Source organism: Rhyacophila brunnea, unplaced genomic scaffold (genome assembly GCF_057557595.1).
Source record: "Rhyacophila brunnea isolate RB1 unplaced genomic scaffold, BYU_Rbru_1.0 scaffold_6, whole genome shotgun sequence".
Taxonomy (NCBI): Eukaryota; Metazoa; Arthropoda; class Insecta; order Trichoptera; family Rhyacophilidae; genus Rhyacophila; species Rhyacophila brunnea.
In genome coordinates, this window is record NW_028233276.1 from 42,010,808 (window position 1) to 42,034,403 (window position 23,596).

The 23,596-nt window shown below is 31.6% G+C and overlaps 1 protein-coding gene across 5 annotated transcripts in view; it reads left to right on the forward strand.

Annotated features, from left to right (window-relative positions):
- LOC147065699 (uncharacterized) overlaps positions 1-23,596 on the forward strand; it is a 45,712-nt gene that overhangs the window by 12,815 nt on the left and 9,301 nt on the right. For all 5 annotated transcript variants that reach the window (XM_085956910.1, XM_085956907.1, XM_085956906.1 and 2 more), the window contains exon 3: positions 23,071-23,143. In XM_085956910.1, the coding sequence (XP_085813036.1) occupies positions 23,071-23,143 (73 nt within the window). The remainder of the gene's footprint in view (positions 1-23,070; positions 23,144-23,596) is intronic.

The following is a 23,596-nucleotide window of genomic DNA, read 5'->3' on the forward strand; positions in this document are numbered from 1 at the left end:
TATTCGACAGGGAAAGAAAGTGTTATGTGCACATTTAACGAGTATTACGTAATTTTAAGTGGCTTAACCTTCGCGCCATCTGGATTAATTTCAACGAATCAAAGAAAATGTGGGCAGTCAGACCTTCACAATAGCACTGAAGATATTTATAAATAAATCAATTCGTTTTTCAACAGAATGACAAAGTATGGATTATGATAATGGGCACCATATTAAAAGCATACGTTCTCATTATTATTCTGAAGATTATTTTAAAACGTCACCTACCTATTATATAAGGTTTATTTATTCATTTTAAAATTTATATTACATTATAAATTGACTTATTACAACGTTTTTATTAGCTCGTATTCTTGTTTGTCCAGTACAAATCTTGCAATCGATTTTTAACTAACTTCCCGATTAGCTAGACATTTGAAACTTTTAAAATAATATATCAGAACACGATGCCAATGCATTCTTTTAATACTTTTAGCCATCTTTAAGCAGAATTGAATTCATTTTCAGTTAATTCTGTTTTGTATGGAAAGTTATTTCAGAAAAATCCATAAAAAGTAAGAGACTATTATTAGTTGCTAAGGAGGTGGTCCTAGCAACTAAATTATTAATATATACGTGCGTTACGATGTAAATCAAAATGAAATGTCAAAATGACATTTCAGTATTCTATAATTGTTTGTTTGTTTTTTATTTACTACATAATTTATCTAGTACAAGTTTGAGCATATTGAGCATAATAATTGAAAAGAAAATTTAAAAACGTTGTATATAAAAAGTTATTTTCATCTTGTAACTATTTTTTAAACTATGTCATAAGCATACATACCCATGTATATAAATAATGTGTGTATGTAGGTAAATAAATGTTTTTTTAGATTAACATTCTTATAATATTAGTTACGTTAACTATTGAATGTGTGAATTCTTGGGGAAAAGGACAAATAAAGCGTTAAACCAATATGATTAAAAACGATTAATACTGTTTTCATTTTAAATGAAAATTAACTGCTTAATCTGTTCATAAACTGAGAAAGAATGTTTAAACTATGTTAAAATATTAACGTTAATAATCAATTTATGTGAATTTATGAACAATTTAAATAATTTTAAATTAAAAAATATGAAAACTTCTTGCAATTCCATAGGTATTTAGCGACTCGGATTTTGCCTTTCGGCATCTTCGAGAGTCAATACCCTAATCATTATCATCATCATCAGCCGTCTTGAAGTCTTCCCCTCTATTCTTCTCAGTCCCTAATTATTTGCTGCCACGTACATCCACCGAACTTTATAACTTCGTCTATCCAGCAGGTTTTAGGGCATCTCTGTAGGCGTTTAATCCCCTTTAGATAATACTGTATGACGGCGTTTGTCCAGCGGCTATCCACTTGCCGAGCGACATGTCCAGCATACTATTATTGTACAACTAATACAAATATTAATGGTCGTAAGTAAAGATGTAAACAAAATATGTAATTGTTGTATACATACCATAATAATAGTAGATATAATAAATACTTGAGTGATAGAACCGATTCATATGAAATAAGACAAAAGCCTTTATGTAACGTATTAGAATATAATATTAAATTTTCATCACACATCTTTATCAATCGATTAAAATATTATTTTTAATATTGCCCATATTGTATTATTATTATGAACTACGCCATGCCATGCAAGGATATACGGATAAATATCTAAAGTCTTGTTGATTAGGAATATTATGCTGGCATCTATAATTTAGGAATGTGTCTAATGTAAAAGAACAGTAAATATTGCATAGAGTTGATTGGTACCTACCTAATTCTATCATCAGTTTTTTTCTGCTTCCGAGTAAAACATCTTGTACCTATAATATGTAGAAGTAATATTTCTATAATCAACAATAATTAATGAAGTCATCCATATGGTCGGAATTTCCTCTAATATCGTCCGCTAAATAATATTTTTTTGCGAAATGTTCTCCATTATTTTAAAATTTAAACCACTATACAAGCACATGGAATTAAATTGGTTGCTATTTTTCATTTGTTTTATTTATCTGTCATCGATTTCAAAATAATGTTTTTAAAATTGGAATTGCAAACAATACCCGTGCGCATTTTAGGGTTATTTTTTTGGAAAATGTAAAATTATACCTCTATAAGATTAAAATTGGCAGAAGTTATTAACATTATTCATGGAAATATTTATCGTTTTCGGTAATAATTTATTAATTATTATTGAAAATAGAATAATTAATATGTTTAGTTTGTATGTATAACGAATATAGCGTAAAGTTATTATTAATAAAACCTTTCATTGCTGATTGTGTTATACAAAAACTTCGTACTGCCGAAAATTTTGTACCTACGCTTTCAGCCATATTCAATCTAAAGTTTGAAAACAATAAATTGAATTTAAAGTCACCTTTTGAATCTATGGAAACTTTTAACTTTATTATATAGGTTAGTTATGATTTGTCACATTTGACAATCAACCGTTATTGTGACCCTGCCTTGTTGAGCAAATAACAAAGGTTTATGATTAAAATGACTGTATACCTACCATTTACAACTTGTTATTAGATTATATGGGATTTTAAATTAATTAATATTAAATATTCCCAATTAACATTTTATTGAAAAATATTAATTATGAACTGCTTTCATTTTTAGGTACTATGAATTGATAATTTTACTAACGGTTGTGAATAAAGATTATATTATTAATCCAGTGATTTTTAAACTTTTCCCTTTCTGTGCGCCTTTAGTGTAGTTATAGAGCAGTGGTTCTCAAACATTTTTATTCGGCAGAACCCTTGGAGGATTCTTTTAATTTTGTGGGAACCTTTACTGGTTGATACATATTAGGGCCCAGAGAAGTAAAATACAAAAAAACGTGATATTTGTAGTAGGTTGTGTATGTGTTAGGTAGTGTGTTATGATATCTATTCAAACTGTTTCTCTTAAGCAGACTCAATTTAACGTTCCTTACTACCTGATAATAAAATACTGATGAATGCAAACATGCATACACACATTCATTTCTCTCCGCGGAATCTACTGTCAAAAGATGTTTTATTCCCTTTCATTCCTTTATATTCGAACTTATGATAATGTCCCTAAACAACTCATTAGTCAGGTACTACCTGCAAGTTGAGCAATTTTGTAAGGTTTTTAAAATTCTCACCGAATCCCTAACGTGGTTTGCCGATCCCTAGATTGAAGTTATCGGTATAGGATAAGAATGGCGAACCTATGGCACACTTGCTATTAGTGGCACGCAAGATGATTTTGCATGGCACGCAAATGTTTCATTTTGAAGAGAAAATAAATTACTATTTCGTCTCTGTTCTGGCAGAACACACTAACTGGAGAATAGTAGTTTTGAGTAATTTGACTTTGAAGTTGTAAAAATGTTTGAACTGGTCTATCATGTGAGTTTATTAATAAGTAATCGTAAAAAGGATGACTTTAAAATAAAGACTGTTTATTTATTAAGAAGGTTTCCAGACGGTTAAGTTTGAAATAAGGAACATTTTTGTATAACTAACTCAATATGTCATTGTTTCGAATTAGTGTCTTCTGCCAGAACAGTGACGATTTTAAATTTATTCAAAAAATGTTTTTTTATAAAAAATTTAAAAATTACCTACTTATATATAATATTAAAAAAGTAATGACGACATAGCCATGCGTATTTTCTTCAGTTTTTCATATTATGTTTACCAATCGATGCGCAAACGGAAATGACGAAATTCATGCATAAATGAAAAATCGCATTGAATTAAAAATACTAGGCAAATCTTTTTCAATAATAATCATTAGGTTTAAGCCTAAGAAGCACCTAGTGCAAAAATACGAGGCTTGCAATTTGAGACATTTTTTTGATAATTTACAATTTCAACTGTTATAATTAATAAATATGTATCTGAAAACATTAAAAAGATTTTTTTTTATTCAAAGATAAACCTACAATTTAAGAAAAATGTAATAAAATGTGAATGATATTTTTAAGGGCATACTTATTAAAAAAAATAGTTTATTACGTTTGAAGAGATTTTCGTTTGAGATTTTTGACTAATTCATAGTTTTAATATGCTTTATATTAATTTTAAAAGAATATTGATTTTTATAAAAATATAAATGTGTATAACTTGAAATTCTTTTTATTTTATATAATTATTTTAAGTTTACAAATAATTATAACCGCTTTCGTTGTTTTAAATGGGATATCGTCAGCCGATTTTGTATTTTGCATTTTGTATCGATGAAAATGTCCCATTAAAGTCGATAAAAGTATGTAGTATGTATTGTGCTTTATTTAAATTAATAATTGTAGATACTAGCTTTGAAAATAAATAAATAATAACAAAAAACTCCAGCAAATTTTTGTTTGATAGTTAGAATAAAAGTTATTTTGGTCAACAGTAAGCCGCCAAAATTTTATTTTAATTTCATCAAATTCTCAATTTGTAGCTACGCTTTGTTTCGAGGTGTAAAATAATAATAAAATTGAAAGCCTAGAGCGAGCCAAAAACTGAGCAAACTATAACGTGTTGGAAAAATAAACACGTAACATTATTTCGTTTCCCATTCGACGCTGCTTTGTTTACAGTGCTGGAAAATTCCATGATTCGTTGTTGTTGTATTTTGAATAATCAGCGACAGGATTATTTGTCCCTGGCCTCCACATCTGCTCCATTAGCCTAAGAAAATAATAGGATCGCAGAATTATGGAAGGATCGTATGACTCCCTGTCTACGTGCCTTATTAAATATTATAATATTTGTGTGAATGTCGTTTATTGTTGAGATTATAATAATAAAAGTAAAAGTAGCTTTCACTTTGTAAAAGCACCTTGGATAAACTATATAATATATTATATTATAATACACCTTAAAATAGGCAGGGCACATAGCTTGAAAAAAAAATAATTGCTGGATAAATCTAGTAGGGATTGCAATACCGGTATTTAAAAACCGGTATTCCAGGATCTATCAATACCGAAATACCGGTTTTAAAAATCCAAGATACCGGGATTTTCGGTAGGTATTAAAAAAGCACACTCGTTTACGTTTTTGAAAATGAATTATACGTTATGTGCTGCTAAAATACAAATATATTGAATGAATTCAACAGAGGTAACAAAATAATAAAACTAATTTCATCAAATATATCATTATATAAGTAATTGTCACGATGAATTATCATAATACAGAAATACCGAAAAATCGGTATTGACATTTTCATTCAGTATTGCAATCCCTAAGTTTTCCAGCGGTATTTATATAAGATAGAAAATGTTGAAAATGTATATGAAATATTAATACTATCGACCGAGGGTATTTGATGGAATTTTAATTTAAATTCTAATGGATTTAAGTTTTGTACTATTCCATTTGATAACATAATAATGATCTATTATTAGGTTTTGTCGATTTATAAGCTTATCGAGTGTATTCTTAGTGATAAGGTAGAGTTTTTTACATACACTTCAACTAGGTATTCATAATTTGTTTGTTATATTTTGTATAGCGACCCTTGACTTAATAGGTAGGTGATAAAGTTTTTACCTACTTTATTGTATTAATTTATTATAAAAGTTAGTATTAACTATATTCGGTGTCAGTGTGTATTTACCTTTTGGTATGTGCCTGAAGATGCTGAAAGGCGAAATCCGGGTCGCAAAAAATCGACTCAAATGGAATAGTACTAAACTTAAATCCATTAGAAGTTTAAAAGAAATAGTAAAATTTTATAGAAGTACGTGGAATCACTATGCATATGACCAATATGATAGGAATCAGGTTATGGAGGCTTTTATACGTTTTTCTGCTATAAACATTGCATGACATCACCATGTTCGATCTCAAGAGGATTATAATATGAACCTCCACATTTATGTAGTGAATGATTTATAAACATATTTTTTTTTGTTTTTACGAGAAATGTATGATAGCCACTCACTCAACCCATTAAGTAACATCTCTGACTCCATACACAGATTGAAAAACAAATTGTGAATTTTGCCACTCCGGGAATTCAAAAACGGAACCCACGACATTATAAGTCGACACGTTACCGTTCGACCATTTTGGGCATCTATATGCCGTTGTGAAAGGGGCCCGTAAACGAGAAAATTTTTACGGCAATGTGATACCGCAATTATGTTGCCGCGATAATAGTAGTCTACTTTGCCGAAATTTTCCATCTATTGGAAATTCTAAGATCTAATTTTCTGGCAGAATATCGAACGCATTCGAAAATACGACAATAATTCCTAGACAAAACTATTTCCATGGCAACAACAACAACATCGTAGTGTCATCCATTCCGATTTGTCGTGGTGTTGTTTATTATTATTATTATCGTCGAATAACATTTTAAAATGAATAAATGGACAAACGATAGATATTATTAGTGAGGTTCAATGAGATTCATATACGCCCTGAGTTATCGGACGCGGAAGGCACATTATATAATTGAAAAGGGCAGTTGGGTCGCCATCGTCATTAAATTTGATGTAAATATGTAGTAATGAAATTTAAAAAAAAATAAATGTATAGGGGCTCGTAAACGAACAACTTTTTACGGCACTTTGATACGGCAATTGTGTTGCTGTTAATAGTTCCCCAAAATACGAAAATAATAGTCTACGTTGCCGAAACTTTCCATCTTTCTGGCAGCATGGTTGGTCGATATATCGAATATCGAACGCAATCGAAAATATGGCAATAATTGTTAGATAAATCTATTTCATTCTCGCTCTACTCCAAATTGTGAGTCTATGTTTGACCTCACCCCTAGCAACAATGAAAACATTAGTGACAGCCGATTCAACAAAAGGTACATTGTTATAATTTTTCGCTGTGCCGTTATTAATATTATATGGTGTTATTACTAATCGTCAATTAACACTACGTACAATGAATAAATGGACAAACGACAGGGTATTGAAGCTTAAATGAGGTTTATTTACGTCCGGAGCTATGGAATGTCGAAGCCAAACTATATAATGATTCTAAGGCATACAGTCCACTAAAGCAGGCTTACGGGGCGCTCGCGCATTTTCTATGTGAATCATCGAAAATACAACGTAATCAAATACGCCAGCGCACACTGGATTTGACGTCGCTTTGTGCCCGCCTGCCCCATGAGTCACCGTTTTTGGCTTCTCAGCGATACGAATTAACGAAAATACAACGTAGTCCATTCATTGAACACGGCAAGCAAAATCACGCTCCTCGAAGCGTCGACGATAAGACGGGCGAGAAGCCATTATTTAAGAACAATGAACTCTTTGCTTAGTTATTGCGTGTCCGATATTAATTACAAGCCCCGAGAAATTTAATAATATTTTTATTGCTTTGTTATGAGAGACGCTGATAATAATAATTATTTTGTGCTCCTTGAGCCCCTTATTACATAGGTGAAGGGTAATTTATTTATATTATTGATAGGGTGCAGAAATTATTTCATTGTCGGCCGTTGTTGCTTTACGTGTACGTGTACACATAAAATACATCGGCCTCACTTGCCCGATATTGATGTCGGGTCATACATTGCCCAGCAACTGTAATATTGTGTAATACATGTATTGCAATGTGCAATTTTTGATGCTCGTTTACAGACCCCTAAAGAAGAGTTTATAACAGCTGTCAAAATAAATGACTAAAGAAGAATTTAAAAAAAAACATAGCTTTGTTCAAAACCATTGTAATGGAGTTCTACCATGCAATCGCCAATTAAATTGACTTATTAACTATTTTAGAAATATTTATATATCTCTAGCATATTATGGATGGATATTTTAGACAAAATTTAATCTAAACACAATGTTTTATACGAAGCGTATTCGGAAAAGCTGTGTATGGGTGTTTAAAAATACATTTTGAGTCATAGGAAGATTCCACTAGTAGTGTATTTTCGTTTTCTTTCAAAACAATTTAGTCAGATAGAACAAAATAAGCGCGAGACACTGGAATAAAACCATTTTTTATAAGCACATTTTCACTAAAATAGATGTATACATGTTTATTTAATTCCATTATTTATTACCCTAACCAATATTTTGCTTTACTCTTAAATAGTATTCTGTATCACGTAATTATTATTACGCTATTAAAATGTAAAATCTAGTATTTTTAAGATAATTGTTCTTAGAAACAAAAATACCATTATCTATTAACATTGTAATAAAACGGATTTTTAGGAACAAATAATATTACAACTATAATAAATCTTATAAATTTATTGTATTGTGATCTAAGTACAAACTTTTATTGATTATTCAAATTAAATATAATATTATCATCATCATTATTATTCATCTCGGCTATTGAGCTTTAAGAATCGATATCTCCGCCGAATCTTAGGGGTACATTGGTATGACCGCGCTACAAACACTCGAGTTCGTGAGCGAACACGGCAGCCTTCGGCGATTGAAGTAATCACGAACAGGTGCCCTAGTATGTTATAACTTGTGACATGAAGTCACCCGACGATATGACATAATTGTGACGTAGCTCAATACACGCATCGAGGTGAGCCGCCCAATATACACGGCTCACCATAGATATTACTATGCTGAAACACCTATTTGTGTATAGGGACAATGAATAACGCCAGTATTTGAGTAGCGTTAATTTCTCGAATGCTATTGACTCACTCCGGTAGTACGTCACAATGATGTCTCATGACGTCATGTCGACCGGGCGACTTCAACTCGCAAGTTACAACATAAGGCCCCAGACGCTTTACGTAGCTGGGACATGGGTTCCGGATGCCACCAGACAATAAGACACTTTCTACCTGGTTTCGTCACCAGCACTCCATCACCCTGCAGCGGCGCTACAAAAGCGATCTACGCACTGCATGTCTGGTATAGCGGGAGGCGCGAGGATTGGATATAGACCGAGGAAACTGGCGCGAACTTGTGCTGTGGTGAGGCGTGGTAAGGTGAAAGAAAGAAGAAGATTCGCATCATCATTATTAATCTGTTTCTCGTTTGAAAAAAGATTTCTTAAAATATCTTTTACGAGATTTTGCCTTTTTTATTGAGATAGCCATTCACATTCGCAAACGATCTATGTCCATGATTATTATAATATTATGTAAATGCACATGGCAAAATGACATGTGTCTTTGCCAGACATGGGGTTCAAACACACGACCTAAAAGCTCTGAAGAAGACATTCTGTCACTTGTCCATCAACGGCGAAGTTTTGCGATATCAATAATTTCAAATGTATAGGTACGTATTTTTTATTAAGTGATTTAAATCAGCATTTATTCAAATACTTACTTACTTAAGTGATTAATTACTTAAGTAATTATCGCCCCTTGCTTTAATATTTGATTTGTCAGTAAAAATGTAAGATTAAAGTATCTTTATAAAAATTAAAATTACTGATTGAATCGTGAAAGTACTGAAAACTAATTTAAAAAAAGTTGAAATATGTTATCACTGTTATCAGTCGCCAAAGTAATTTAAAGATGTCACATTTTCATAAAGTACTAACACCAAATAATGCTTTAAAAATATTATCATATATCATAATATATTTATTCGGATCGTATTGGTTATTGGGTATTGGATACCGGTATTGATATATTTCACTTGTGGGCACAGTTATTTTAAAATATTTAAAAATTACATTCGACAGCGGGTTGAAGGGTGTCGATTGGAGATTGGCCGTCCGGAGGTAAAGTCATATAATCTGACTTCGACGCCATGCTTGATGTCTGCTATAAGGGAAGAGCAGTTTATCAACGCATTGAATTAGAATTGCTGGAATTATTATTTTTTTCGAACAGCCATTGCGCTCCATGGAATATATTTTGGATACTACTATTTTATGCATTTAACCTATCATTCGAATTATAAAATAAAAAATGCTTAATAATAATAAAAAATATTTTTAATATTCCTGTAGTGAAAATCTTCACCCATTTTCACTTTAATTTAATTCAACAAAATAAATTAAACAGTGTAATAAAGTTTTATTAAATGTGTTTGCTTATAATGCCGTGGGTCCCAGGTTCGAATTCTGGGTCGGGTAAATACACATATTGTTTTTTAATGTGTGTTTGGAGTGTGGTTGAGCAAGTGGCTAACATTAATTTCTCGTAAAAACAAATAAATCTGTTAATACAAACATCCGCTCTTAGAATCAGTCGTGATCAAAAAATAAAAATAAATGATGATTAAGAAATATTACAATCATATTATGACGTATAAGATATGTACATAAATATGGACTGTTGATAATAATGCTACATGTTCTGTATCATAAGTAATAGATTAAAATAATTATGAATAACAATTTCAAGTTGAGCGATGTTTAATAAAATCAAGGAGTGCAATGTACTTTTACAGTTTTGGTGGAGCCGTCACTGGTTGCAATATTGAAACAGAAAAATAAGTATGGCAACGCCCTGAAAATGACCCAGGATAGTAATATATTAAACTAGGTCATAATATAATAGTGTTAATACAAACTTGGCTGAATGATACGGAATATATTTCCGTTGAAATAATCGTACAAAGTGTAGGTAAACATACTCGCCCTTTATGTCTCATAGCGCAAACAAACATTTTGAAATTAGTATCGTTTATTATTTGTACGGCACCTGCTTTTGCCTTGCAAATGACACGAGAAGATATCCCAGACTGGCGGTGGTCCACGATACTTATCCAGGGCCGCCACTAAGTCCACAGTTGCCAGCAGGATTATTAGTAGAGGTGTTGGATAAACAATTAGAATAAGCCACACTGAAACGCAAAAGTAGGCATTTTAAAAGAAATTTTTTTCGTCAGTAAATTACCATGTTTGCTCCTAAAGCCTCAATTACATTGAGCTTCTTTACGAGCTGTTTATTGGCGAATTTAAAAGCGGGCGATTCAGCTACTGTGATTTGATGATTACACACAAAACTTTCCATTCGCTGAGAAGCCACAAGCCAGCGACTATTTTGACAGAACGTAGTTCTTTATTTTATTGGGAGGTTGGTACTGCGCTTTACTGCGCAGACGCAGTAGGCCTACACGCCAGCGTGTAGCGTGTAAAGTTGACTGACTTTCAACTTTTCACGGTAGAGTGTTTACAACCTGCTTATTAGCTTATTCGATGATTACACTGAGCGACTTTACAGGCAGATTGTAAATTTGCCAATAAACAGCTCGTAAAGAAGCTCAATTTAATTGAGGCTTAACCAATTATTCAGACTTGTATAGTGTGGAATGGGGATATATTAACATACTTTTTTACAAAGGATGCTTGATAACGATCTGTTCAACTTACTGGGTATACTAAATCATACATAAACTGACAAACTATAATAATAAAATATCCCACAGCTTCAGAAATGGATGCTTTAGCAAGCAGGGTAGAGTGGGCCTTCTTGTATATGTATAATTGATAAAGAGAAATACGGTTATTTTGTATGAAAGATACATTTCCTAGAATACAGTAAGAGAACATAGTAGGATGCTGTGGTTGCAGCACATCCCTACATTCCAAGATAATAAACAAATTTACCATAAAAGAAGGATAAAAATATTTAATATAAGCCCAAAAATAAATAATTTTGAATGAATAATTCAAATTCAAATTCATTCTTTTTAATATACCGTGAACATTATAAATTACAAATTTAAGACGTTCACAACATGACGTTCAAAAACAAAGAAACAGTGTAAAGAAGAAATAAATATATGCAATATCACAAAAACAGTATGAAAAGTGAAGTAAAAGGTACAAAATTATAAAAAAAATATATAATAATAACAAATTTTCTCCCTGTTGTTCTGGATTCATGAAGTTTGTCTAGTCCAGGAGTTCACAAAGTGTGTCCCGCGTCACTTTTTGACGTGTCTCGCGAGATTTATGTTAAAGCTGTATTATTTTTCGTATGTATCATTTCATATCAAATATTAAAAATTACATTTAAAATTAAACATCCTCTGGCAAGAATGAGGACTTTCACTTGGGGTATATCCAAATATAGTTAAACATGCTCATCAAATGGCTTCTGTATTTGGAAGCCTACTAACGTATATTTGTGAAAATACATTTTCTACAATGAGCATTGATAAATCAAACTTAAGAACAAAATTAACAGACAACCACATCGCATATGTTTTGCATATTCACACATAAAATTGAGCCTCAATTTGATTTTGATATATTAATAAGAGGAATACTACTGTATATTTAGTTAAAAATATAAGTTTGCAAAATGAAATATTTTTTATGTTTTTTAAAAACATAAAATATTTACAAAAGAAAGGGCGGGCCGTCAAATATTTTTGATTTAATAATTGTCCCTTTGAAGAAAAGGTTTGTTAAACCTGGTCAGGTTGATGTCGCCCCTAGATTTGACCGCCCGAGTGCTCGAGTACACTGCACATAGGCAAGCGGCGGCCCTGGGAAAGGCAGAAACATTTATAACAGCATTATGTAATAAACCAGCATGAGATCTGGCCTGAGGTAATAAGCAATCCATCCGTACACCTGCCCGGCTAATTAAAGAGGCTACTACACTCCCACATATTTATGTAACTCTCTGACAAACGCAGATTCTGTCTCTCGCGCGTGGAATAGAATACTAGGCCGAGATACATCGAGGTTTGTTACGAAATAACTAATAGGGATAAAAATCCCGGAGATTCCTGAAATTAGGGATACGTATTATTTAAATTCCGGGAAAGACAAAACCTTGTGAAAAAAAGTGTTGCCGACACAATAATATAAATGTAGGGCACAACGCCTAGACATCAATGGGTCCCATTCGATATATTTTAATATAATTATATGTTTTTGAGGTAATTTTTAAATATCCATGTTAAATAATAATGTATTGATACTATTGCAGCGCTCAAAGTGGATAATTTTACGAACCGTAACGCTCAGTAATTTTCCAAAAATATTAACATTTATTATGTAATATTTTTTGTGTTATGTAAAAATAAATGTATTCGATATTTTTTTATATAAAACTCAAACTGTCAAATGGAATAACACTCTTGAAGCATGCACGATTAGAATAAAAGTAATCTATCTTGTCGGTTCCGCAAATGAAAATTCAGGTCTACTTCACGTCAAAAACATTATTTTAAATATGATTCCCATAATTTTCGTAACTTCAAAAAAAATTTTTTTTTTATCTATTAACCGGAATGCAAAATTTATTTTTTTCACAAGACGGAGCGATAATCTCAGGGATTTCACTATCAGGAGCTGAGCTTCGGTGCGTTCCGGCCCATTTCGAGCGCGGTAATAACTATTCTTATAATATCGTTTAGTTATAATGGGTACTTACCGACCTCTACATAAGCATCAAATATGTATCTCTAAGATTGTTCCAAATTATGTTTATAGTTTTAAATTATTTTAAAAATGAAACCGGAAATGCACAAGTTTATTCTGCACAGTTTGAATTTTAAAATTATCATATTTAAATCGATGACAGATAACCAAAAAAGTGAAAATCACGTTACGCATTACACACCACTGGATAATGGTTTTTAATTCAATTATACGTGCATATTATATTACATCGGGGTGGTTCCTTAAAATTAGGGGGTAAAAGATTTATTGGAGAATAAGTTTTAAAGATATCCTAGCCATTTCGATGAATTTATTAGTAACTATTATAAATTGTGAAAATACTACTTTCACATTTCCTGGCAGTTGTAAACAATGATTAGGTATCAATTTTGTAAGGGAACTTTTTTGTTATTTTATAATAGACATAGTTCTAAATTATAAATGCCAGCAAAAAGTTCATAATAATTAAACAGAATTTGGATATTTTTAGTACATATTTAGACAGGTTTTTCTCCTGGTGTCCAATAAAGAATTGTAAATTTCTGAATCATGTATATTATTCATTATAAATATAAAGAGTTAGTAGAAAAAGTAAAAGTCACCGCACGCCTCTGACATACTCGTATTATATGTATTATGTATTGAAAGTAATCTCAAAATACAGGATTTCAATGTGTTCAATCCCGGAATTTTGTAATCAAATAAAATGATTGGGATCCCGGGATTGCAAACCCTAATAATAATAATAATCGAAATAGCTATGTACTAAAATAAATAAGAGTTATATTAGCAGACTTACTGTGAGTGTACAATATAAAATGTCCTGAAAATAACTGGTGCAACAAACAGTGATAATGTGGTAAAATTGAAATATATCAACTCGGATCAATAAATTTTACAGATTATAGAAGCAATAGAGATTGTTTTCAAATACTTAATGTTTTGTTTGTGAAAAAAAAAATCTTCTAATTTTTAGGTGGATATATTTAAAAAAGTATGACAACCTCAATAGTTCTAGACAAAAAAACTTATTTATGAAATATAATGTACCTTAATTATGTATGTCAAGTATATTAATTTAATTAACTATCGTAGACCGTGTCCGGAAACTTGTACGTATGCAGTTTGCAGTATCACACTTCACCGTGAAATGTTATATCGGAAATATATGACCGTCCAACCTCTTTGTGTCATATTGTACTGATATAGAATTCATGTCTAAATAACACACGGTTCTTGTCGGTTTACACTTTAACATGAAGTCAGCAGCAAACAAATTTTGAAATGAAAAAATTGTCGATATACTGAATTATTTGTTAGGTTAGGTTAGGTTAGGTTTTCATTATTGAATTCATAAATTTTTCCAAAATCAGCTATGAAAATTGACTTAATGTTCATATTGAATATTATAATAAAATTGGAGACGGTATAGTATACGGTCATCTTTTTTCGATAAGAAAGCTCACGGCGAACTGTGCCACGTGAAATGTTTTACGTACAATTTACACGTAACCATCGTAGACAGAGCAATTGTATGAAATAAAAAAAAAACTTTTTATATTCTCTGACTTAAAATAATATTTTAAAGCGAATTGCAATAATACTTCGCCTTAAATTATATCATTATTCCAAAAAATAGTAAAATAATAGGCGTCGAAAAACGTCATTAAAAAAATAATTGTGTGTTTACATAAATTTCTGTTCCGTGTATATAACAGCGCGTGTTTACTGTAAATATAAAATTAGGTACCTAATATTTTACTTTATTAAGTATTATTAAAATATTAATTCAATAAAGAACCTATAAAAGTAATTATGGTAAATAATTACAACCGTAAACGAGGTATAAAACTTATGGAGCTTAGAAAAAGGCACATGACAAATAAAAATAAAAAGCTATGAAAGTTTCAGCTTTTTTTATATTTATGACTTAATAATTTCCCTTTTACATTAATTTGGCATCGTCAGCTATTTCTTTCCTTTTGCATATTAAATTCACGATAACGCGGTTTTATGACGTCATACTGGATGCGTCGCTTAATTTTTTATTATCCTTTTGATGGGTCTTTTTATTCAAAAAATATTTTAACGGCCTTTACACACAAAAATAAAAAAAAACGGCACCGTAAAAGCGCGTTTTTTACGCGAGAGTTTGTTGCTTTTCGCATTTTATTGAGTGAAAATATAATTTTAACGTCGAGTCTCACTTTAAAATAAATATCTTGTCACCTAAGCGTATTAAACACGATTCAACCAACATGATACTCCCGTCGAAAAATAATATTGGAGAACTCAAGTCCACTAGTAACAAAAGGATTCGGTAACTATGTACATTGTTGCAAATCATTCCATCGATCCCTTCCTTTCGACATCCTTTCGATAGTTCGTCAAATGATTATTTTCCGACTGTCTTTCTACAAGGCATGCTTACTTTTCACTCTCTCGAATCTCGTAGGTCTCTTCTGCTCTTGATACACTTTTGCCTGTTATCGCGAGGGATGGTTTCCAATCCTGGTGTCCTAATGAATTAGAATTTACATGCGCCTGTCAATTAGCTACGTGGTTGTAGCCATGATTTATTCTGGATCGGAACCGTTTCCTCATGTCAAGCCTTCTTCTTCTTCTTCCACGGCGCTACATCCCGGGGTGGGATTTGGCCTCCTCCACAACCGCTCTTCACTCACTCCGGTCTCTCGCCACACTTTTCCAGTTACCGGGTCTTCCTATATGAAGCCAGTCCACTTCTACGGCGTCAGCCCGTCTCTTTCTTGGACGGCCTCTGGGTCTCTTCCGTTGGGGTAGCCACTTTGTCATGATCCTTGGCGTTCTAACTTCAGGCATTCGAGGCATGTCAAGCCTATCAGGCACCATTTGCGAGGGGTGCAAGACTAGTCAATGCGCTCCCCAAAGACGTAGACATTTTCGATGACGTGCTATGTATTTTGTATTCGAAATTTTATTTTTCCGTGTAAAATTGTACCTAGTATGTTTTATATTTTTACCACGTTTTTATTAGTTCGTATTCTTGTTTGTCCGGTATAGATTTTTTCTTGTACAGTACAATTTTTTTCTTGTTTGTCCAAGATTTTTAACTAACTTCCCGACTAGATAGACATTTGAAACTTTTTGAATATATCAGAACACGATGACAATGCATTTGTTTAATACTTTTGGCCATCTTTAAGCAGAATTGAATTCATTTTCAGTTAATTCTGTTTTGTATGTTTCGGAAAAAAATCGTTAAAAGTAATATTTAATACTCACTATTATTGGTTGCTAAGTGAGTCCTAGCAACTAAATTATTAATATATACGTGTGTTACTATGGAAATCAACATGGAATGTCTAAATGAAATTTGTGTATTCTATAATATTTATTCAGTATTTCTATCAAGTACAATAAAAAGTTTTTATTAATAGATAGAATTATCAAGTTTATATGATTCAACAGAAAATTTAAAATTTTGGTATATAAAAAGTTCTTTTTATCTTGTAATTATTATTTATTATTATTAAGTATTTTATATATTCTCTTTTTCTCTCTTGTGAGGGTAATATTTGTTATAACGTCGCTGTAGGATTGGTTTGTCGAATAGAACAAATGTCAAATGTTTAGGAGACGAAAAACAAATTTGATTATCCTATATTTAAATACATGAAGGTAATTAAATTGTTGTTTTTACAGCATATGAATGCTGTTTTCATTACAAAGCAATTTAAAGAAAAGGATGATTCTGGTCCATTTAGATACAAAAAATCAATCTGCATTAAAAGGTCGATATCGACAAAAACGGATATTCGACAAACCAATCCAACAGCGACGATAATGTAAATCTCATTTTGTGTACGTCTTGAATTTAAATTTGTTATGTCCACAATGTTTTGTTTTCTTAAATAAATGAAAACCATATCAAGGTAATCTAATATAATATGTCATTTTTACAGATGTGAATTGAATTTAATTATCAGGCACCGCATTCTTGTCACTATTTTTCCTACCCCATCTCACATACTAGTTAGAATACAATATTATATTATTGATATTTTCAACATAATTTAACTATCTAAAATGGCAGAAACTCTGTATTTCATAATTTATTATTCATGTTTTAAATGTACATTTCTCTCATATTTAACAGCTTATAATAGATGAAAGTCCATTATAATAATATGCCGGTTATTTTTATAATATTGTATTGTTTCATTATGTTAAAAGGTTTCGATTTTTTCAGAATTGAATATTTTTTATGTTTTCTCTGTTATTAGTATTTGATATTATCTATAAACTGTTAAATAGTCGATAAACATTATTCATAATAATAGTTGTAATTTATTACATATATCTAACTATTGACAGCAGTAGTTTACTTTTTGAATTCGTTCTTTAAAATAAACGATTCTATAATATAGAATGAGCAGTATTTTCTTGTTTTTCAAACGTTTTGTTGCTAAGAATTTTGCATTTTTATTGTGCGGGGCTTTATTCCTATGTGTACTCAGAGTACCGATAAATCGACCTTTACATTTATGTATGTTGTAAGTATACATTTTTTATCTATCTACTTGTATTCGGTAACAGTTTACTCAAATCGTTGTTAAATTTGCGTGGGTCCAGCCATTTATCTATTTTTAGAGATGTCATTTACTGATTGTTGATAAATAAGGTGTTGTAAACAATGACCATGACGCGCACAGGAAGAATTATCTTTCCTTATCATACAAATAGGGGTTTTGCTTTTTCGCCTTTCCGAAATATTCAAAACAATGCATCAATTATTAGGCCCAGTCTATCCGATCTACCAGTCGAGAAACGCTGATGTATGTAGATTGTAGGTAATACAAATTGTCATATTAATTACCTACATGAAGAAATTTAATTATTGGTATTTTTCATCCAATATTCTGTATTGAATTGGTGTTTTTAGAGTGCTCTATATTCGATTGAATCACTTCGCTAATTGGCACTGGTGTGCTCATCGCTGATTACCTGAATCGTCAACCTTTAAACTGTGATATTACCATTTTGGTTCTATTCAATTACTCCATAGAATTGAGGCGTTGCGTGTAATTGTGCGACATGTCAATTCCAGAGACCATTAATAAAAGCTTTATTAGAAAGCGGCAAAGCCGATTGTGCGATAGTTTGTAACCAATGGTCAATGTCGATGCCATTAATTGAGTTCTCCACAGAGACCTCTAATTGACGATATTGACTAATTGTTAGATTCGAGTGCTATTTTTTGAAAATCATATTTGATGTCATGAACAAAAATAGAAAGAACATGACTGGTACCTTATATGAATTAAGTACTATACACCTACCTTGACTATATTTTAATGTTAGTATTTGATATTTGTCAATATGTATTTAATATCTACAAAGAGTTGACATGAATTGATAGTTAGCAATATTAGATATACGCTTTAAAACGTTGCACTCTAGGCTCTAGGTTGAAAATGATGTATGTAATACTTATATTAAAAAAATGTATTTTTAACATAGTATCACATAGTATAACATAGTTCAATTAAATTCAATTTAATTCAATTCAATTCAATTCAATTTATTTATTTTTACATATTGTGGACATTACAAATTATAAGTTTAAGACGTTCACAACATGACATAAAAAAGAGATAGATAGTATGTTATTAAACAGTAGAAATATGTACATACAAAATATTAATTATATAGGTACATGGAAATACACCGGATGAGTTAAGCAGACCCTATTTTAAAATTTTATAAAATAACGTCCACCTATACTCATCTTCACGTAGGTGGAATATATCAACACCCGAAGCAATTTCGTTGAACATAGTTATCGCCCTCCCAGTCGGCATTACCAGTGGCAGGTTGGTTCTGCACCTTGGGAGAATAAACAACTGATGTGTTCTATTTCTAAGATAGTTATCAGGGACACACAGGTCAACACTGTCCAGAATGGCAGAGTTCTCATTTATACCTCGTATAAGTCGAAAATATACATAATATACATAATATTATTTATTATGTATATACATAATAAATAGTATACATAATGTTGTAAGTGGGAAATGAGAATCTTTCAACAAAAAATGTTTACCTGTGGCAGAATGATTGATGATTTAATTTTTTTTATAGTATCTCTACAGCTATTGGTTTGGAATGAGTTATTTTTAGTCAAAATTTATCTTTCGACTATTGGCCGATTCGTTATGTATAGCCAAAGCAACTGGCATTATTATAACATTGTCGGTAAAAATGAATATACAATAATGTTTCTTGCATTAAAATATGTGTGGTATTAAGGAGAAACTACACAAGTCAGAAATCAAATTAGATTAAAAATAAGCAATTTTTCAATGTCAGGAATCAATAGATGCAATTGCACACAAATAAAACAAATTAATTAAAACATTCAGCGCATTCTTAACAGTTAGCACTTTAGTACGTTTCCGTTATTTTCATTGGTCAAAATTAAAATGGAAGGCATTCCATACACAAGGCGGCTGTCTAAAATAATATTAGTAAATTCTTAATACGGCAAAAATTTAGGTTCGTGCTGGCGGATACGCCAGAACCCATAAATTTTGTATTGAAACGTCAAACATCAACATAACCTACAATTTTATTAGTCAGGTCATTGCGATTGCAGCATGTAGTAAAACCAATGACATATTAATGTCATTGAGTAAAATAATAATATTGTATTACTACTAGCCACTCGATATTTGACAGCTCGCGGGATCTATAATTAAGGCGGCGGCCGTGACGTAATTCTTTTTCAAAACAGTCGGATCTTGCATCTCAATTCTCAATGTGTAAAATTGATGTAGGTACTTTATCTCGCTCTAAAAGTATATTTTATATATGTATCACATGTAGCTCTTTTCAGATAAATGATATGTTAGAATAGCTTCGCTGATATAAAACGTTATTAATAATGTATTATTTTTTATTAAGTAAGTTGGCAATTATTATATTCAATGTGTTTTACGTATATAATATACAGACAGTATTTTACCTGGACTTTTAACATGTTAAACGAGTGAGGAATTTTTTCATGTTAAAAGGACATATTATTATTAAGGTATCTGGTTAATAATAAAGTATTTGAGACACTCAATTAAATGCACTTCAAAAGTACATTAATTGACTACTACATTTAAATGATAACTTTTGAATTCATTTAAAAGGCCACACCGAAAAGACGCAGGTTCAACACCCTGACTTAAACCAAAGGTGGAGTGAATAAATGATATAGAATGATCTTGATTTATTTTTTGTTGACAAAAATGACTTATACAGTTATACCCAAATACCATACAAGTGTGATGTATCTAATTTACTCGTTTGAGGAAATGTTGGTACGCGTCCAAGATTCATAAAGATTTTTCTGGCACTGAGAAGTATCCACATCCTTCGTTTTGCTGGCCGAAGCGATTCTTAATCATCATGGAATTTTAGCATAAACATTCGCGCAATTTGCTTCAAGTCAATTTTAGAACATGACCCAGAGCTGCGGTGAACTTGGCTGCATCCCGTTTTCAATTTGTTTTACTTATTGATTAAATTTAGATCGCGTGTCGATGAGTCGTCCAAAATTGGTGACATTTTTAGAACATGTGCTCCGAGGTCTGCCAACATATTGAAACGAACGTAAATATAAACAGATTTAAATACTAATAGATTTAAGTTTTGTACTATTCATACAATATGTACTATACATAGAAAACCTAAATTCATTAGAATATAAATTCAAATTCCATCAATTACCTTCGGTCGATAGTATTATTATTAAAAACAGATTTATATTTTACTTACAACATCATTGATTCGGTAAAAATATATTGTTATATCAAGGCTCGAAATGGACCGGAGCGCACCGGAGCGCCGTTCCTGTTCGTGAAGTTGGAAAAATTGTCGCTCCGTCTCGTGGATAAAACAATTTCACCGTCTGAGCTAGATAGGCCATATAATACAAAACCTAACACACTTATTTTTATGAAATATACATAAAATTTGATAACTACGTAAATATCTTCTGAAAACTGTCGGGCGCTCCGGTTCGTAAACTTTCCCATTTCGAGCGCTGTGTTATATTGAATAACGTTATTATCAAGAGTACACTTCAACAATTGAAAAAAATGCTACGCCATACGCGTAGTGTCAATCTCTTCACTCTTCACATATACATATATATACATCTTAACCACTTTTCTATCTTATATTTAATTTTATATTTAGTCACATATTACCCGTACTTTGTGGTTGCATATACATGACGGGTGGAGATGGGGTAACTCAAATCAGTTCGTTATAAGAATACCTTCCTCCTCTGAGAATCCATTGGGCGTGCCCTGAAATGTGTAACGGAAGAGAAAATATGATCAAGTTGGTCCAAATAACTGTTGGGCCCATCGAGCCGTCCGAGTTCGTAGCCACAAAGGCAAATTTCATTGTTTTTTTAATATTAGGAACGTGATAATGTTTAATAACGTTTTTTTATTATTAATTTTCGTCTGTTTTCCGTGATTCTATCTCCCATGGGCATACCTAACTTAACGCCATGTAAAATCAGTCAAAGCACACTTGAATGCGTGGCGACCTCAGTTTGAGTTATTACTCCTGAAACAATTCATAATACAGAGGCATTAACAACTTATGATGCTTCACAGCCAAACATAGAGCCTTGTGATACGCCTGATTAAAAGCGGGTGTGGTGTGGGGTGAGTTGGTTTGTAGGGGGTATAATATGTTTGCGATGCCGTTCCTCTTGAGAAACTCTCAGGCCCACAAAATGATAGACGCCTCCCGTCATCCACTGTGCCTTGTAATATGTCTGATTAACGCTTTCGCTGCTGAAGAGATAATGAGATTTTAATTGCCCCCTTTAAAATGCACGTTAATTACATCGATTGGCCGCCTGGTCATTACGCGCCGTGTTCGTCTTCCGCGTCCAAAGTATTAAGGCTTAATGTGATACGGGGTGGATATGATGGTAGGTTATATATTATATTGTAGACTAAATGCAACCAGGATATTCTTTTAATTTTAATGTTACCTTATATTGTATATACCTCCCAATAGGCTGGGTTTAGAGGCCATCGTCCAACACGTATTGTGTAAAAATAACAATATTATTATAGGTATATCTCTGGAGAGTAGCTAGTAGAGATAATAGCCTCATTCAAGGGTACTATCTTGGTACTGCCTTTTGTTTTTCCACTTTTCTTGGGACCCAAGTCATTCATTCAAGCCATTAAACACTAATAAGTTCAGAGGTTTTCGCACTCGTACGTTACGGAATTATATTATTATTAATTATATACATTAGGATAATATTGAAATGTTTTCATTCCTCGATATTAATATTGACATTGTAATACTTATTATTAACATTCATAATATATTGATAATGGAATTGGTAAGCTAACTTTTTGATAATATGTACCTACCTAATATACCTAAGAATTTTCTGTTTCTAATACTCATTTTCTTATGATACAGCGTTGTATTATATTATTCATACAATAAGTATCTGTAAAAGATTTAACATACCTACTTAAAGAAAAATACATTACTTACAAAGTTTTTACGGACTCTCATTTTGATGACAAAAAAATGGTTTGAAAGTTTCACTGGACGTATTGCTTTTTTATGGAAACATTAAGAATACATTACTTACCCAAAGAGTACATATTATTTAAAAGAACTATAATTTAAATTATGAAGTATTTGAATATAATATTTATTTTCTTTCTTTTTAGCCAAGGCGGGATACCAGCGCCGCCTCCAATGCACTCAGGGCGGATTCCGAGCTTCAGAAATAATCACGGAGATGTAAGAGTTTGACATTTTTTTAAAATAAATACTAACCATAAGCGACATAATTGATTTATGCAATTAGCAGCTTAGTATTAACCCATTTAAGGGAGTGCAAAAAAAATCGAAATTATATGCTGACATCTATAATTTAGAAAATTCCTAAAGTCCCCCAATAAAGTTGGTATTTACTTAATCCCATCTTCATTTTTTACCACTGCCAAGGAAACTGTCTTGTGTACCTATGTCAAAGTATTATTATCTACTGCAATTAATAATTAATGAAGTTATTCAAATCCCCAGAATGTTTTCTGAAACCTTCTAATAAATCCTATTCATTTTTTCAAATTTCTCCCCATTATTTGAAACTCAATATATATTGTAATATACACGTATACTTACTGTAATAATAACTATTTTAGTGACGTCTATAAAGATTCATATCTTTAATAAGTGTTTAATCCAGTTCAA